The sequence below is a fragment of the Papaver somniferum genome, chromosome 11 (genome assembly GCF_003573695.1).
Source record: "Papaver somniferum cultivar HN1 chromosome 11, ASM357369v1, whole genome shotgun sequence".
Taxonomy (NCBI): domain Eukaryota; kingdom Viridiplantae; phylum Streptophyta; class Magnoliopsida; order Ranunculales; family Papaveraceae; genus Papaver; species Papaver somniferum.
The window spans coordinates 129,536,170-129,550,241 of NC_039368.1; the positions used below are offsets into that span (position 1 = coordinate 129,536,170).

Here is a 14,072-nt window from a genome sequence, read left to right on the forward strand (position 1 = left end):
TATGATCCATGTATGATTATGTGGTACTGTAAGATGTAACACGTAAAACTCCTTTTAAGTTATGTGCCACTGCCAAGCCACACCATGTGTAAGTGCGACCTTCTGCCTTTTGGCTCATCACAATTTTGTTTTTCAACAAAACCCTACTTCAAAAGTCCAAATTTCATCATCAACAACATCAACCTCATCAGATGATAATCTAATGGTTTAGAAACCCCAAGGTAGGATTCCGTCCTTGTTCATGACATCATCTTCCCCTCATTATTTTACACTATATAATAACACCAAACCCCAGTGCAGACAAATGAAAAAAAGGACTCAAAATTGGACTTGGTTTTCTAAAGATTCCTTCTTCTTCACAAGCATATACTGTCAAAAACCCACATCTCCATTAAAACCAGAGAGAGATTGAATCATCAATACACCATAAGTGAAGCAAAGCAGTTGAAATTGAAGAAGAAGACTTAGAAAATGTATGGAGAAACAGGGCTTTTGTATCCATATTTCCAAAGCTTTACACAAGATGTACAACAACTAGAGGAATTCTATGGAAATCATTATCAACAATATCATCATCAGAAACCCAGTGATTCCAACTCTATGGTAATTTCAATTATTTTGATTTCATGAATAATGAATTAAACCCTTTTTTGATGGGGTTTTCTTTGTGTCTCTGTGTCTGTTCTTCATGGTGTAATTTGAGGTTTACTAAGTGAAACCCAGTACTTAAATCTTTCAATTCTGTCAGAAAAATGAATCCTTTTTGAGTTTTCTATCATGGGTGTTGGATAAATTGAAGGAAAAAAAATCCCCAAAAAATTCAATCTTTGATTTTTGATTTTGGGTTTTCCAGTCTCTGTGTGAACATCTACTATTGAGGTCCTTGTGGAATCACTTTAATTTTAGTGGTATGGATACAATGAAAAGAAAAAAGTGGTGTTTTTTTGCCCAATTTGATTCTAAATCCCCCTTTGCTTTGATCTGAAAAAAAAAAGTAAAGAGAACCCTAGAAAAGTTGAATTTCATCTTCTTTACCTTTTGATTAGTTCTTCTAGTTTGGGTAATTTGGTCATTGGGGAAGTCATTCCGATATTGCTCAATTGTGTGTAATTCAACTAGGGGAAGATGCCCCCAATCAAAGCAGTAAATGTAGTAGTACTATGTCACTTAACTGGCACAAGAGTCCTTTCCATGTTATGTCGTCTTTCTGTGAATGCAGTTGTGTTTACCTTATGACACACTGTAGAGCGTAATTCATGCACTTAAATGGATCGCAATTGTCTAATTACTTATGGACCCTTTTGCTCTCTAGCAGTTGAAGCTTTAAAGACCTTGGTGGTTGCATTATTGAAATGTTTTTGTTTTTGTTTTTCTTAGGGGAACTTGTTATCGGCCACCTCGTCATTCGAATATGATATGGGAGGTGAAGGAGATTTATTCAAAGCGCCTGAACCAATTCTTCAAGAACCACTCATGGGACTTGGTAACATGTCAGACACCATATCAATGATTACAGGTGGAAACAATGAGATGTCGTCTCAGACGATGAATGTGGTGGACATGGAGACGATGCAAAATGAACAATTACTGAATGAGGTGTACTATGAATGCAAGAAGGAACTTATGGAGAAATCTGCCATTGGAGAAGATTATGTTGCTGACGACCTAGATGTCAAAGTTCCTGTAATACAGATGGATGAGGATCCAGATGTGGAGATTGATAGGTTGATTTCTGATGCTTTAATCCAGAAAACCGAGTTATCACAATGTTTGGAGGATCCTATTGAAGAAATAGATAGGCTGATGTGGGAGGGAGCGAAACAGAAAGCTGCTTGTTCCAAGTTATTGGATGATGAAGTTGAGGCGAAAGATAAGTTGAATTTGGGAGGTTTGAAACATAACTTTGCTGCTGGTTCTAGTTGTTTGGACGATCCGTTCAAAGAGAGGGATAAGGTGATTCTAGAGGATTCGAAACAGAACAGTGTTAGCTCTGACAGCTTGAGCTCAATGGATTGGATACACAGAGATTTTATGAGGCCGAACTTTGCTGACTTTAATGGAGTAGATTTTGGAGCTGCTGGAATGAGAAGAGCATTCAGTGAGGGTGACATACAGGTACGAGTTGATTTTATTAGCTGCTCAGTTTCTCACTATGTACGAATGAAAACTAAAAAGACCTCTGTAAACTTATATCATTTCGATGACTTCGTTCCCTGAAAAATTGATACACTGCATATGTTTGTGTCTGCCATAATATGTGAGGCGTTAATACATTGCAAAATTGCAAAGATTCGTCAGTTGTACTATTCTTTTTTATGTTTCATTACTCACCATAGAGTTCTGTTGCAGATTCTCTACAACGTCAAGAATAACATCAACATCTTGGCTTCCCCTTATGAGAGGACATTAACAATTGGAAATTGCACCACTGATGAGCGCATGCTAAAGCTTTCTAGATACAGAATTAAGAAGGCCAAAAGGAACTTTGGCAGGACAATCAAAGTAAGACTATTCAAATCTTTGTGCCAGTTGCCGCTTGCTCATGTACAACTATTACGTGTTTATAATTCCTGCAACCGAAGCTAACGGTTGCTTGTATTCAGTATGCATGCAGGAAAGCACTGGCAGATAATCAACCAAGAGTGAGAGGAAGGTTTGCAAAGACTGAAGAAACTGACATTCCAAAAAGTAAACCATGTAAAACAGTTAGTCGAAGAATTGTAGGCCAGGGTGTTGCGGAGAAGAATCAATAGTAGTTGTATACCAAATCTCCAATCGGCGAAAGAAATCACCTAGATTTTCCTCCCTAATTGATCTTATTTAGGTTGTAGAACCTAAGCTAGGTACTTATAGTCGCAAACTTATAGTTGCTGTGTTCTTACAGTCCATAAGCAATTTGATGTACATATAGGGCTTGATGAATGATTAGCATAATTCCTGAAAAATTTAGCTCCTCCTCTATTTTGTAAAATCTATGAATAAATGTATGTCCATTTCAATTATGCTATGCCATATATGACAATAACTCCTCATTTATAGAGTTCCAGCCTCTGCTGGCAATTAGCTAATGGGATTTGCATCTTTTGAAACCGGCCTCTACAGAATTGTTGAAACTGAAACTGCCTGCAGACAAGTGCTGTGCAGGAAGGGAACCAAAATTGCAAACCTAAATACGCGATCTCCTGTCGGTGACCGTTGTACAATTTATGGCATCTCACAATCTTAAATGACGGGCCAGAACTATTCCTTGATGTATTCGGTTAAGATTTTAACTGATCTTCACATCCTACAGGAAGGGTAAGAAAATGACATAAAATGGTGGAGGTGGAATTCTTCATTTATGTGATTTCCAAATAAACCAACGAAGGGAAAAATGATAACGTTATTGTTTCATCGTCGCAGTCGGCGCTCTCTTTGCTGCTTTCGTGTTGCTCATAATGAAACTATCTCCAGATTGCAGATGTTACTACTGAAAGAGTTAGGCAATTCATTCACTCGAGTATTTGACAAATCAAGTACCCTTAACTGTGTCAGGGCTCCAAGGTTACGGGGAAAAGTTTCTAACATCCTGAAACCATAAAATTCCAACCTCAAATTTTAGAGGCTAGTGATCCAATCGGGTAAGTACTTGATAGCTGTATAAGAAACGTCAACAAATGACAATTATCTGAGTACCAAAGACTTCAAATTGGTGATCCTAAGGATAAAATCAGGTAGCAATTCCATGTCCGACCGGAGAGATCAAGATGACGTAGATGTAATCTCTTTGACTATATTTCCCTTAAGATTCAAAACCTGCAGATTGTAGAGTTGTCTGATAGAAGAAACATGAGGAAAATTATCAGCTGTAGGAGATGAGAGATCAAGGTACCTCAAATGCTTGAACTTAAAAGGGGTGGATGGAATTTCTAAACCAGGAGAATATATTACTCGTAATCGCTTGTTGCTAATTGGACCGAGCTGTAGTTTATCAGCTTTTTTTTTTTTTTTTTTTTTTTTTTTTTTTTTTTTTTTTGCAAAAAACTGTACGCAGCTTCTCTGCATTATTCAAGACATTAGGGAATGTTTTTTGGTCGAGAACTAATTGTACACGGCGAATATAAGATGCATGATTTTCCATTTTACTTGCACTCACAATTGTGGATTCTGGTGCATTATTCAAGACATTGAGAATTCTGGTGCATTCAAAAAGCCATGTTTCGGATTGCCAACCAGTCCCATTCCTTACGTTTCAAACGCATCAGATTTCCGACAAAATTAGCTGCAAGTTGTAAACCACAACATCTTGTTGCAATATCCTCTCCAATCTTTGTCATCGTTTCGGTATTCCGAGAAAATTAGCTTGAAGTTGTAAACCAGAACATCTAGTTCCAGCAATCTTGACCGTACCCCTAATGATAGATGCAACACGGTCACTAAGTGTAGTTACTAAAATTTTGCTCCACGGAGCACCCACCATTAACAAACCCATAGGCTTCTCCCAGTCTTCAGCATTCTCGGTCACACATCATCCAGTACTATCAAATATTTTTCCCCAACAATATGTTCATGAACTTGTCTCACCGGTAGAAAACTTCACCTAGGATCCAATACACGGGACTCTTGTTGGCGCAATGCGGAAATGTGATGGGTTTATGGAAATGAATTTAGGAAGAGAGGTTGGTTAATTGAAAGGTGAGGCTTATATTAATATGAAAATGAAAATATTACAAGAGGCTTGTGTAGCAACTTTGGCTTACACTTGTTTACAAAGAGGCACTTTGGCTCTTACTCTAAACTCTAGCTCTCACTCTAACTCTTGTTTACTCACTTGAGTTTTTGATTGTTGTTGGATGATCCCAAATGAATCCATCCTATGCCTATTTATAGGCTTCATGACCAACTACTTACTTCTCTAGATAGTTCTATCTAGACTCTTCTTTACACTCTCAACTTAGATATTACATGAAAATTCTAGAGAAAAGAATTCTCTAGATAATACTTGATGTAAAGAAGGCCTAGAAGATTCTAGTATTGGGCTTTACTTAGTGTAGATGATTATTTGGGCTTTACATATTGGGTTTTCACAAATTATGTTTTTAACACCCCCTCTTAATTTGTGATGTTAAGTTTTTCTCTAAAATGATTGAATTTATCCACCGTGACTGCTTTTGTGAAAATGTCCGCATTTTGTTCTTGCGTCGGACAGAATTGGAGCTCGATTTCCTTGTTCTCTACCAACTCTCTGATGAAGTGATGTCGTAGCTCTATATGCTTCGTCCGTCCGTGGAACACTGGATTTTTTGTCATTGCAATTGTAGACATATTGTCACAGTAGATAGTCGTCGGCTGCTTTTGTCTTTGTTGTAGGTCGGTCATTATTCTTCTCAACCATACTGCCTCACATGCTGCACTTTTTGATGCTATGTACTATGCTTCGGCTGACGATAGTGCCAGCGTACTTTGTTTTTTAGAACGCCAAGAGATAACTTTTGTTCCCATACAGAAAACAAAGCCTGATGTGCTCTTTCGGTCTTCAATAGAACCTGCCCAATCGCTATCTGTGAAGCCAATTAAATCATTATCTTTTTCTCTTGTATATTTGATGCCAAAATCTTTTGTTCCCTTGATATATCGAAGAATTCTTTTTGCGGCTGCATAGTGTAACTTGCTTGGCTCGCTCATAAACCGAGAAACAATACTGGTAGCATTGACGATGTCTGGCCTTGTATTTGTTAAGTAGATCAGTGAGCCAACTAGACTTCTGAATAAGGTTGGATCAACTTTTGTCGCTCCATCATTTTTTACCAATTTCTCATTGGTACCCATTGGAGTTGCAATTGGTTTGCAATCCATCATGTTGAACCTTTTCAGTAAGTCTTCTGCATATTTTTCTTGGGAAATGAATATTTCTTCTGGAGATTGTTTTACTTGAATCCCAAGAAAATATCGCATAATTCCTAGGTCTGTCATCTCATATTCTTTCATCATCTCCTTCTTAAATTTTTCTGCCATCTCTTGTTTTGTACTGGCATAAATTAAATCATCGACGTAGAGACAGACGATTAGAAAATCTGTACCTTGTTTTTTGATGTAGAGTGATGGCTCACTTGGACTTTTCTCAAATCCATTATATCGGAAATACTTGTCGATTTTGTTGTTCCATGCACGCGGTGCTTGCTTGAGACCATATAGTGCTTTGCGGAGACGATATACCATTTTTTATTTTTCTTTGCAGACATATCCTTGAGGCTGTTCGACGTACACCTCTTCTTCAAGTCTCCGTTTAGGAACGCCGAATTTACATCTAATTGGTAGACCTTCATTTTTAGCTGAGCTTCCAAAGCTAACACCATTCGGATTGTTTCCATGCGAGCGACTGTGGCTAATGTCTCGTAGTAGTCAATTCCTGGTTGCTGGGAATATCCTTTTGCAATTAGCCTTGCCTTATGTTTTTGAATTGAACCGTCTTCATTATACTTTTTCTTGTAGACCCATTTCAAACCAATTATTTCTTTATCAATTAGCTGATTAACAAGCTCCCATGTCTTATTTTTCTCGATCACTCACATTTCTTCGTCCATGGCATGTCTCCATTTTTCTTCTTTTGCCACTTCCTCATATTTTTGAGGTTCTAGTGCTATAAATGCACAATTAGATGTATCATAAATATCTCTTAGGGAACGCACCTTTCTAGGTGGGGCACTTGCTTCCGATGAACTTGGACTTTGTTGTGTTGGACTAGGAGATCGCGGGCTTGCTGGTGGAGTACTTTCTTCTTGACGTCGCTGATCTGGCTCATCTTCGATGAGTAGTGGCAACTCGTAGTTGTCTGCTTCATCATTCCAATCCCATGATTTGAATTCATCAAAAATAACATCTCTTGAAATTACCAGTTCCTTTGTATCTGGCTTTAGAAGTCTATATGCTTTAGACTCTTCACTGTATCCGATGAATATTAGTTTTTCTCATTTTTCATCGAAATTTTCTCTATGTTGGGATGGAATATGTGAGTATGCTACGCAACCAAAAATTCTGAAAGAAGTTACCTCGGGCTTTTTCTTATGCCAAGCTTCATATGGAGTTTTGTTGAGAACTGCTTTTGTTGGCGAATGATTAATGATGTAGACCGTCGTGTTGACTGCTTCTGCCCAGTAACTGTTGGGTAGCTTCCTTGCTTTCCCACGATCGTACGATTTTTTCTTTCCTCGACGACGTTTTGTTGTGGAGTGTATCGGACGGTAAGCTCCTTCTTAATACCGTTTTCTTTGCAGTAGTTGATAAACTCATTTGAGGTAAATTCTCCACCACGGTATGTACGGAAAACCTTTAGTTGGTGACCACTTTTCTTCTCTGCCTCGGACTTTTGCTCGGACTTTTGCTCGGAAAACCTTGAACTCTAGGAATTTAGGGAATGCCTCGGACTTTTGCTCGAGAATATACACCCACATCATCCTTGTATAATCATCCACGAGTAAGAGAAAATATCTTCTGTTGTTGAGTGAAGTTGTTCTTGTCGGACCGCAGATATCGGCGTGCACCAATTCGAGGGGCCTTCTTGCTCTCCACGATTTATTTGTAAATGGAAATCTATGTAACTTTCCAAGAATACAACCTTCAAATATTTTATCTCCACCGTTGATATTGGGAAGACCAATTACCATGTTCTTTGATTTTAGAACCTTCAAGGATCTATAGTTGAGATGCTCGTACCTCAAATGCCATAACTTGCATTCATAAATACACAGTCACACAACAAGCAATTGCAGAAATGTGAGGAAGATTATATTGCGAATGATCGAGCAAGGGAAGTTGGACCATTTCTTACTGAATCAGCCAAGAAATTTACCACCACCACCACTTCAAGGAAATAAATATGAAAAGGAGGACAGGAGTACATTTTTTATTGAAGTGGGAGCGAAGGCAAAGAATCTATATTGTAACTCGATCATACATTCGTTCAAAAACGTATAAGATTTTCATGATAATGTCTTAAGTCGAGTATATGCAAGAGATGTTGAAGGAAGGGAAATTTTCAACCTGGCAAAAATATCATCTTTGAAGGACTGGCAAAGGCAGAAAATATCGTTCAGCGCATATGAAATACCATAAGGAAAAGCATCACATGAGTGCCCATTGGTGGTGAGATTGGGAATTAATCCAAAACCGTTAGAAGAAGATGAGGAAGAAAATGAGAAAAACACCTGGGCGATAAATAGAATTCTTATGGACACTGGAAAGTTCTGTGGATATTCTATTTTATCACACATATAAAACAATGGGTGAAAGAGATGATGAGTTGATCCCTTCAACATACAAAATCTATGATTTTAATGGTTCTGCGAACAAACCAAAAGGAGAGGTGACTATGTGAATTCTTCTACAAAGTTTACCAACAAATATCTCATTCTGTGTAGTGGATGTTGAATCACCATATAATTCTCTCATTGGAAGACCATGGCTGCATGGTATACTCGCTGTTGCATCAACATTTCATCAGCGCGTCAAGTTTCCTTTACCTCAGGGTGTTGGAATTATAAAAGGGGACACAGTTGAAAGCAAAAATTGTCAAGAAATTGATGTTGATAGATGCGAAGCAAGAGAATCCAAGAGAAGGAATTGGAAAAAGTATGCAGCAGATAGTCAGAGAGCAGAGAGATTAATGGTTGATGTTTGATGTGGTGTACAAAGTTGAGAAACAAGTATGCGAAGTGCTGGAATTTATTAGATGAGAATGTTTAAAATCAAGAATCATCATGAGGAAGAGAGAGAAGCTAGGTGGAGACAAAATATCAAAAGGTGGAAGGAACAACGACTTTCGCACAATACCAATTGAATGGTTATCAACATATGCGAATTTACGAATATTCAAAAGTGAAGAAGACAAATGCGTAGAATGAATGTGTATGATTTTCTTTGAGCAAGGTGATTCAATAAAAAAATTTATGTACTAGAGTTGTACGAGTTAAAAGATTGGAATGAGAAACTTTAGTTTCATATGGTAAATCCATAATAAGAAACACACAAAGAGAAATCTTTATGATAAGATCTTTATAAAAGGATACAGAAAACGATATTTATTATCAGATTGGCTAGGAATCCAAATATGGCGTGCACCCTAGTTCGGTCATATGAAAGAGGAAAAATAGTAAGACCTATCGCACGTCATAATTGGAAAGACCTAGAAGGCATGACTCAAGGGAAGGTTACACCGACCCCGGAACTTGAGTTGTGGAGATTTAGGGTGAGAATTAAACAATAATGCCCATCCGAGAGAGATACCTTAAAATTTCAATCTAAGATAGAAATCTTAGATTGAGAGCCTAAGGTGAGAAAGGCTCTCCCAAGGAGTGTAGAAACTCGATGGGGCGCCGAGGTACACGGTTGAGTCAAGAGTGTATGGGACGTCTGGAGCGTACCTTGCCGCTCTTGACAAGTCCTGACTATGATGCACTCGGTCCGAAGATACCCCACCTAGGGTGCGATCTTGTTGCCATAAAACCTATAGGTAGTGTATGCGAGATTGCGAAATCAACTGGTTGTTGAAAAGCGGGATGGGAAGAGACATAATCTTAACCAGATAGAGGTAAGCTTCCTTTAAGGGTCAATCAGAGGGGAAGATAAGGACGGCACCCTCCATTAGGGAGCTGAATTGTGTCAAAAGACGTAAATATTATAAGGATTTTACTCATGGGAGTATTAAGACTTGTGATATTTATACGACAAACCTGAAGAGGAAATAATACGAGCGAAAAAGATAAGACGAGATCAATGGGTCGATGTACTAAAATACAAAGACCGTTTGCGATCTCGTCGCACAAAAATGAGGCAAGATAAGACCTTTACATAAGAAGGCAAAAATAAGACCTCCTAGATAATACAAGAAAAAAATTAATTATAATGTTCGCACCAAGAAAAATTCTTGGTGCGAAATTAATTTTTGGTTTATCAAAATATGCCAAATAACACGAGGCAAGAATGGGAATGCAAAGGAAGTGTTATTCGCCCCATTTTGATAAGTCTCACATGCATATGAAGAAGTCATAAATATGAAGCGAAGGAAAGAAGAATCATATTAAAAAGATGAAAACTGAATTTACAAGAATTTACAAGTATATTACAACAAGAAGAAGCAATCAACTTTCATCTTCTTCATTTCGCTCAGACTCGGAATCACTAATTTCTTCTTCAGAATCTTCTTCTCCATCAGTAACTTGGATATCAGGAATGGGTACATTTTCAGGAATCGTTGGAAAGTTGTATTTCGACAAAGGAATACCATTCTCTAGACAAACTCTTTTAACAACAGCCTCACGAGAACGATTAGCATCGTTATTGTTGTTCTGGACTAAGTTAAACTAATTCTGCTTCAGTTGCTGATACTTTGAGTTACGAGCATATAAATTCTTCTTCCTTAGCAGCCAAGCAAGTTTCTAGCTCTGAAATTCTCTTTTGATATTCCTTCTCTTTCTCTGCGAAGCATTAACAAAAGAGTTAAGATAACAGACAAGTATTCTTAGAAAATATGAATGAAGATCAAAGAACAACAAATTTCCTTCATAATTGGAAATAATATCTGCGACCAGTGTAGAATGCTCAGTGTGAAGACTAACATTTACACCTAGATTATTTCTAGCATCGTTCAGAACCCTAGCAGCCCAGTTAAACTCAGCTTCACTTTCTATAAGGAGTTGAGATCGAATTAAATTTCTTTCCTCAATAAGAATGTCTCTCTCACGACAAGCTGAATCACGTTCTATCTTAACCTCAATAATGGATTCTTGAAATTGTTCTAGTGCTTTCGCACCCCTAAGGGCGACTTCATCTTTCTCAATGATAAGTTTTTTCTTCTTCGCCTCCAATACTTGAATTGCTTCTCTTTCCTCATAAAAACGTCGTTTAAAATTATTGGCAGCGGATAATGCATTTTTATGGCGTTCTCTAAGGGTAATATATTTTAATCTTAATTCTTCCAAGCTAAGATTTTCAAATCCTCGAGTAGGATAATTATTTAAAGAGGAATTGAGGTGTTCTAAAATAGTTTCATCATCGGGAAGGTTAGCCGCTTCATCTGAAAGGTCATACAGGTCTGCGAAGACAGTTAAATAAGAAGTGTGAACGATCGCATAAAAGAAAAGGAGTGAGAAAATATGAGTTACATACCAATGAGTTCCTTATTTCTTTCTCGAGCTTGGAGAACCAATTGAGAATTAGTTAAATTCTCATTTTTGAGTTTTGTATTCTTTCGTGTAAGATTTGCATTCACATCCGAAAGAATAGATTTCTCATGTTTCAGTTTTGGCATTCTCATCCTGCAACCTGCGAATTTTTCTTTCATTATCTAAAGAAATCGCATAAGATATGCGGGCACTCTGCGAAAATAAAAGCATCATAAGTAAAATAAGGAAAAATAAGGAAAGGATAAAAGGAAAATGTTGCAGAATATTACCAAACCATTCATCGCAAATTGAAAACCTGGTTTATCACAAAGGCATATCCACGAAGAGATCGACCCCCCCCCCAATCAGAAGCAGTACAGATCTCTGAGACCATCTTGAAGGAACGATCCGTTTCATCATCCCCAAGAGTAGCAAGAGCATCTCCATAAAAAAATCAGAAAACTTCTTTCGATACGAATCAATCGACACCTCTTCCTCAGAAACAAAAGTATCTCTATCTGAAGATTCTGAACTTGAAGAAGAATCATACCTCGCACGCTTTCTAGAGATATCATCTTTTAACGAGGTTTTCTTGGATTCAGATTTTGATGCGCGTTTCTTAGGAGTACTCTTGCTTTTGCGTAAAGTTTTTTTGTTCAAAGGATTCACCTACGCGAATAATCAAGATAAGAAACAGATGCAACAATATTATTAAAAATAGAAAGTGTGTTTCTTACTTCCTTATTCTGCGAAGTGATACTTTGCGCGAAGTACTGACCTTTTTGGCATCCTGCGAAAGAGAATAAATAAGATATAAGAAGGAAAGTTACGAGAATTTACAAATTGGATTAAGAGGATTACAAACCGCTACTTTCTTTTCCTCATTTTCGAGTAATTTAAATTCCTAAGGATGGTAAAGAGGGAAATCTTTGGGCAGAGGATTTTCAGAACCATCCGAAGATCTACCAGATATAAAGGACCCTTCCAAGATAATAGGGCAATTAAGCCAACTAGAGTCATTGGATCTGCGAGCAGCGCGATTAGAGTTTGAATTCCAATCAACGTCTCGCATAATCTTTTCATCTTCAGCGATACCATCTACTCTCCTTATGCGAACACCCCATTTAGTCACATTACTCTTCATAATAGCGACGTAATAATTCTTAAAGAAATTATCAAGAGTATACTCAGCAGGATCTATAATTTTATAGCGATGATCCTCTTTCCGCACTTCATCAGGATAAGAACTTCCAAGACCAGCTGCGCGACGAGCATATTCTAATGGTATCTTGATAGCATCACCACTCAACTGAAATATTCCTCGTGCGAATCTCTCATCAGCAAGAATTCTATAGAAAAGAGGAATCTCAGGATTATATAAAGGAATTAGTAAGAATTGAAGTTGACCTAACGAAACGATGATTCTTCGGTTATTCCATTGCTCAGATTAAATTAGATCAAGATTAAGTTTGGATGCAAAATTACATGAAGAAGGAAGAGAGAGTTCGTAACCCCTCTGATTGAAGTCAGTTTTCACTTTGTTAAATTCGATCTCCATCTTTTTACCAGCAGGAGCCATTGAAGAATGGGAATGAAGAATATGAATTTGCAGAGAAGGTGAAGAAGAATGAAGGAGATAAAAGGAATAAGATAGAAGAGAATATATAGGAAAGAGCGACCCGTTTTTCAAGATTTACTCTCATTAACACGAAGAAATGAACGGATAAAAACTTACGGTTAAAAGAGACGTGCCAAAAGATGAGTGGTTAAAAAGACACGCGTACATAAGGGGAGCTTGAAATATGGAAAATTGTCGGCAAAGTAAAATGAAAAAAGACAAGCATGTGCGATTTGCAAGAGGACAATTTCTCATATCGCTCACTCTGAAGAATAAGCAACATGAGAAGAGGCAAATGTAGGAGTTAAATATCTCACACGTTAATAACTAGGCGAAGTGAAGAATACAACATACGCGAGGAGCATCGCACACAGAAAAATTGAGATAACGCACCAGATGATGTCAGCAAAGTCACGAGTAAAGTGTGAAGAATCATGCGAAGAAGTATGTTATGCGAAGATGAGCGATTGTATATGAGCGAATATGTCGCCTAGTGATCCCAAAAATAATGTGATTCTTAGCTATCATCCACTATGTAAAATCTTATATAAAGGAGAGAGATCATTGTTTGTGAGAGAATTCTAGGACAAGTCTTGGAAAAGAAATAGGAAGAGAGAAAAAATGAGTTTAGGTTTCGAGTAGAATTGTTGTAATACTTGAATCCGTTTTGTAAACATTCTTATTCTTTAGTTAATAAAATAAAAGCTCATAATAATTACCTAGAGATTGAATCAGTTATTGTGGAGTGTAGTTGTAAGATTTCTTACAACTACAACTTAATGAATGTTAAATAAGAAGATGACGAAATCAAGTAACTTAACCAATGGGTTACGCACATTGGCTGAATAATTAACCAATATTTTTTTCAATAAATATATTTTGTTGAAACAAACAAATTTTAGTTAACTAAACAATAGAAATCAAACTAACACAGTGGTTTCAATCGAATCTAAGGTATCTACAACTAGAAAATTCTAACCTATGTAATTATACACAAAATTGGTTAAGAAAACCAAAATCAACAATTCCTGAGTGAAATGGACAGTTAGATTTTGATACTATTTAAATGGACAAAAATGTAAAAATAGGCAGGATGTAACCAGTTTCATCGTGCCCATTTTCAAATATTTTTTCTTATTTTTAATTTACACAGGATGTATCCAGTTTCATCCTTGCTATTTTTTAAATATAAGCTAGGATGAAACCAGTTTCATCCTTACTAATTTTTTTTTTGACCATTTCACCCAAACTATTTTTTACTCGTCCATTTGAACCGTGATTTAAAAATATTTGGACAAATGACCCATTTTTGGGTA

At 37.1% G+C, this 14,072-nt stretch overlaps 1 protein-coding gene across 1 annotated transcript; it reads left to right on the forward strand.

The window, feature by feature from the left end:
* The first annotated feature begins 305 nt into the window (after positions 1-305).
* LOC113323074 lies at positions 306-3,002 on the forward strand. The gene is made up of 4 exons (XM_026571321.1): positions 306-603; positions 1,378-2,115; positions 2,350-2,502; positions 2,604-3,002. Exons 1-4 carry the CDS (start codon positions 472-474, stop codon positions 2,751-2,753), a joined length of 1,173 nt encoding a protein of 390 aa, XP_026427106.1. The 5' UTR covers positions 306-471; the 3' UTR covers positions 2,754-3,002.
* Positions 3,003-14,072: the final 11,070 nt, after the last annotated feature.

Bases quoted from the DNA above. Each gene is read 5' to 3' on its own strand.
- LOC113323074 (XM_026571321.1), top strand. From the start codon at position 472: ATGTATGGAGAAACAGGGCTTTTGTATCCATATTTCCAAAGCTTTACA. The intron at 604-1,377 runs GTAATTTCAATT...TGTTTTTCTTAG, and splicing joins CCAGTGATTCCAACTCTATG to GGGAACTTGTTATCGGCCAC. The intron at 2,503-2,603 runs GTAAGACTATTC...GCTTGTATTCAG, and splicing joins ACTTTGGCAGGACAATCAAA to TATGCATGCAGGAAAGCACT.